The 2,831-nt window shown below is 44.4% G+C and overlaps 1 protein-coding gene across 1 annotated transcript in view; it reads left to right on the top strand.

Moving 5' to 3' along the window:
* The window catches only part of macir (macrophage immunometabolism regulator), a 4,936-nt gene extending 2,563 nt beyond the window's left edge, over positions 1-2,373 (top strand). Inside the window, exon 2 of the mRNA XM_068573371.1 lies at positions 1-2,373. This exon is cut by the window's left edge and continues 185 nt beyond it. Within this exon, the coding sequence (XP_068429472.1) occupies positions 1-476 (476 nt within the window). The 3' untranslated portion in view covers positions 477-2,373.
* Positions 2,374-2,831: the final 458 nt, after the last annotated feature.

Consider the following 2,831-nt stretch of genomic DNA (forward strand, 5'->3'; position numbering starts at 1 on the left):
CAAACTATCTGGTGGGCTTCACCACCGGCGAGGAGCTGCTCAAGCTGGCCCACAAGTGGTCAGAAGGCCCCCCAGAGAAGGGTTCTGCGTCAGAGGCCATGACCAGCTCCGGCGAGAGCCCCGTCCCGAAGTCGGTGGACCTGGGCGTCCAGCGGGCTTCACGGATCTGCAAAGGCAAAAGCCGTCACTACCAACCCTATGACATTCCTGCTGCCAACGGACGCAGACGGAGGCGCATGACCAGCTCCAGTGACACCATCCTCAGGTCCCTGGCCCACGGGGAGCCTGGGAGGGCTCTGCATGCTCCACTACCCCTCTGTCTGCTGAAGGGGAAGAGGGCCCAGTCCAAGTCCCTGGACTACCTTAATCTGGACAAAATAAGTATCAAAGAATCTTCAGACACTGAGGTGCTGCAGTACCAGCTACAGCATCTCACCCTGCGAGGGGAGCGCATGTTCACCAGGAACAAGACTTGAAGGCCCAGTGGACCGGCCTCTCGAAGCGTCTTTGACCCTTTTGGGGATCGAGGTGCTTTTTCCAGCTCGGTTCTTTCTACCTAAATTAGAAGTCTGAAGTCTTGTTAGATGATTAACTGGGAGTTTGACCTTGTGCTGGACATGTGAAGCGGGGAAGAGGATCCTTTTATCACTCCTCACATTGCGTTGTTGAGGGAAAGAAATGTGAATTATATACACTTAGCAATAACCGGTGAACCTATTTATTGACAGTGTTGTGTGTTTGTACTGGTCAGAGACGCACTGATGAACGCACATATCCTCCTGTATCGGCTCAACATGCTCTGCCAGTGCAGCAAGCATTCGCCTACTTCTCTGTGAGGAATCAGTAGCGGAACTGTCGAATCAGCAAGATAATCCATGTAAAGATTTGACTTGACTCAAACAATCCTCACTATCACATCGAAACATGTAGGTTTAAAAGTATCAACACTGTTTCCAGCTCATTGTTGGCCAATATGGAGGGCAATATGTTGCATTTTAGAAACCGTACTGGTGCATCTCTAGTTTTGTACATTGGTTATGGGCGCACAACCGTATTTTTGAGGTGTGTCTTTTTAATGAGTGTGTGTGTGTGTTCCCCTTCCAGCTGGGAGTGGAAGTGTTTCAGCCTCACGGCAGAACATATTGTTGAGCCCCTGATGACCCGGTGCTCCAGGTCATTACTGGACAAACAAGCCATGTGAACACTTAGTTGTGGGGGAAAGTGTGTACACTCCTTGAGTGTTTGCACACTTTGTTGTGCTGATTTGAAAGGACATTGTGATTTGAGTGTTTTCTATTACACAAAAAATATATATTTATTTCATAACATCTAATGTATGAAGCCTCTGTGCCAATTTTTTATGTGATAATGGCCTCTTTCAAATTGTTCTGTTGTAGAAAATGAACTATTTTGAGTAAGGTGTGTGTAGTGAGTGTGTTACTTCAGCATGCTTTGTGCTCACTAGCTTTCTACCTGGGAGGAGACACACAGGGGCTTTAAACATGGATTCATCCAGACAGGACCACCGTGCATCTTTAATCCAGGAAGTGTACATGTCTGAGTCTGTAACACTGTACCATTTTCACATTTGAATCAATGTTAAGAACTGTATTGTGGGATTTAATAATTTTGGATATGTGAGTGAATATTTTACATTGAATGAGTGTTCTGATGAACAAAATGAAAACGTGTATGACCCGCCCTATAAGAGTGTCACATCAACAGGAGGAGCACGAGTGCATTTCTATCCACTGTTTAAGGACACGGTGGAATATTTGAGAATAAAGTGCAAAATAAAAGCACAGTGAAAGCTAAATGTGACCGATGGAAAGCGACTTGGTGAATTGAAGCTGATCCATGAAGCCAGACCAAAGACTGCAGCAGACAAACCATCAGAACCGTGTGGAGCCATACCTCAATACATGAAGTGCCATCTCTTCATCACTGCAGCTCCTCGTGTGTCTCCTGACTGTCGTCAGCTCCACGAGCCGTGACGCACAGTGGTGGATGAAACACATTTTCTCTTGAAATTTGCACTGATTTTGGATGGATGACCGTTATATTCTAACCATGTATCACATACAATGTCAATTAAATGGTAATTAGCTACCAATGTTGTCAACAGTGGCCAAAAATAGCCACAACTGCCAAGTGAAGCAAACCTATTTTAAAAGAACATTAACATTATTTGTATTTATTTTTTTGACATTTTGAACTTTAATTTAATACTTAAGGGGTGTAGAAACCATTCCACCGTATCCTGTATGTAAAGTCACTCTTATGCACTTCTATTGGTTCCTTAAGCCAACAGAAACATGTACACTTGATGTTAACTAATGACTGTTATGATTAAAGTTTATTCAAACAAACCTTTCAGAGAATAAGAAGCAAGCTCAGTGTTTTGTTTCTGCCTGAATGAAAACCTCTGCTTATCTGAGCTTAAAGGCTGAAAGGTTTATAGCTGTGCAGTATGTCAGTTCATGTATGTTCCTATGATTACCACCAGCAGACATGAAGACACACACATGTCAAGTTCATGCAACGTTCAATATAAATACAACTATAACCAACAGTCAAAGGCCCTGAAAACCAACATTGTCTATCAGCTTGGAGCAGGTTCTCCTGGAACCTAGACACTATGGTTCTCCTGGACCCAAGAAGCCGTAGTTCTGCAAACTAGAAGCTGTGATTCTCCTGCAACCGAGAAGCTGTGGTTCTCCTGGAACCAATAAGCTGTGGTTCTCCTGGAACCAATAAGCTGTGGTTCTCCTGGAACCTAGAAGAAGCTGTGGTTCTCCTGCAACCTAGAAGCTGTAGTTCTCCTGAAACCT

This window comes from Clinocottus analis, unplaced genomic scaffold (assembly GCF_023055335.1).
Source record: "Clinocottus analis isolate CAN_PGR_092001 unplaced genomic scaffold, fCliAna1.0.p SCAF_13, whole genome shotgun sequence".
Lineage (NCBI taxonomy): Eukaryota > Metazoa > Chordata > Actinopteri > Perciformes > Cottidae > Clinocottus > Clinocottus analis.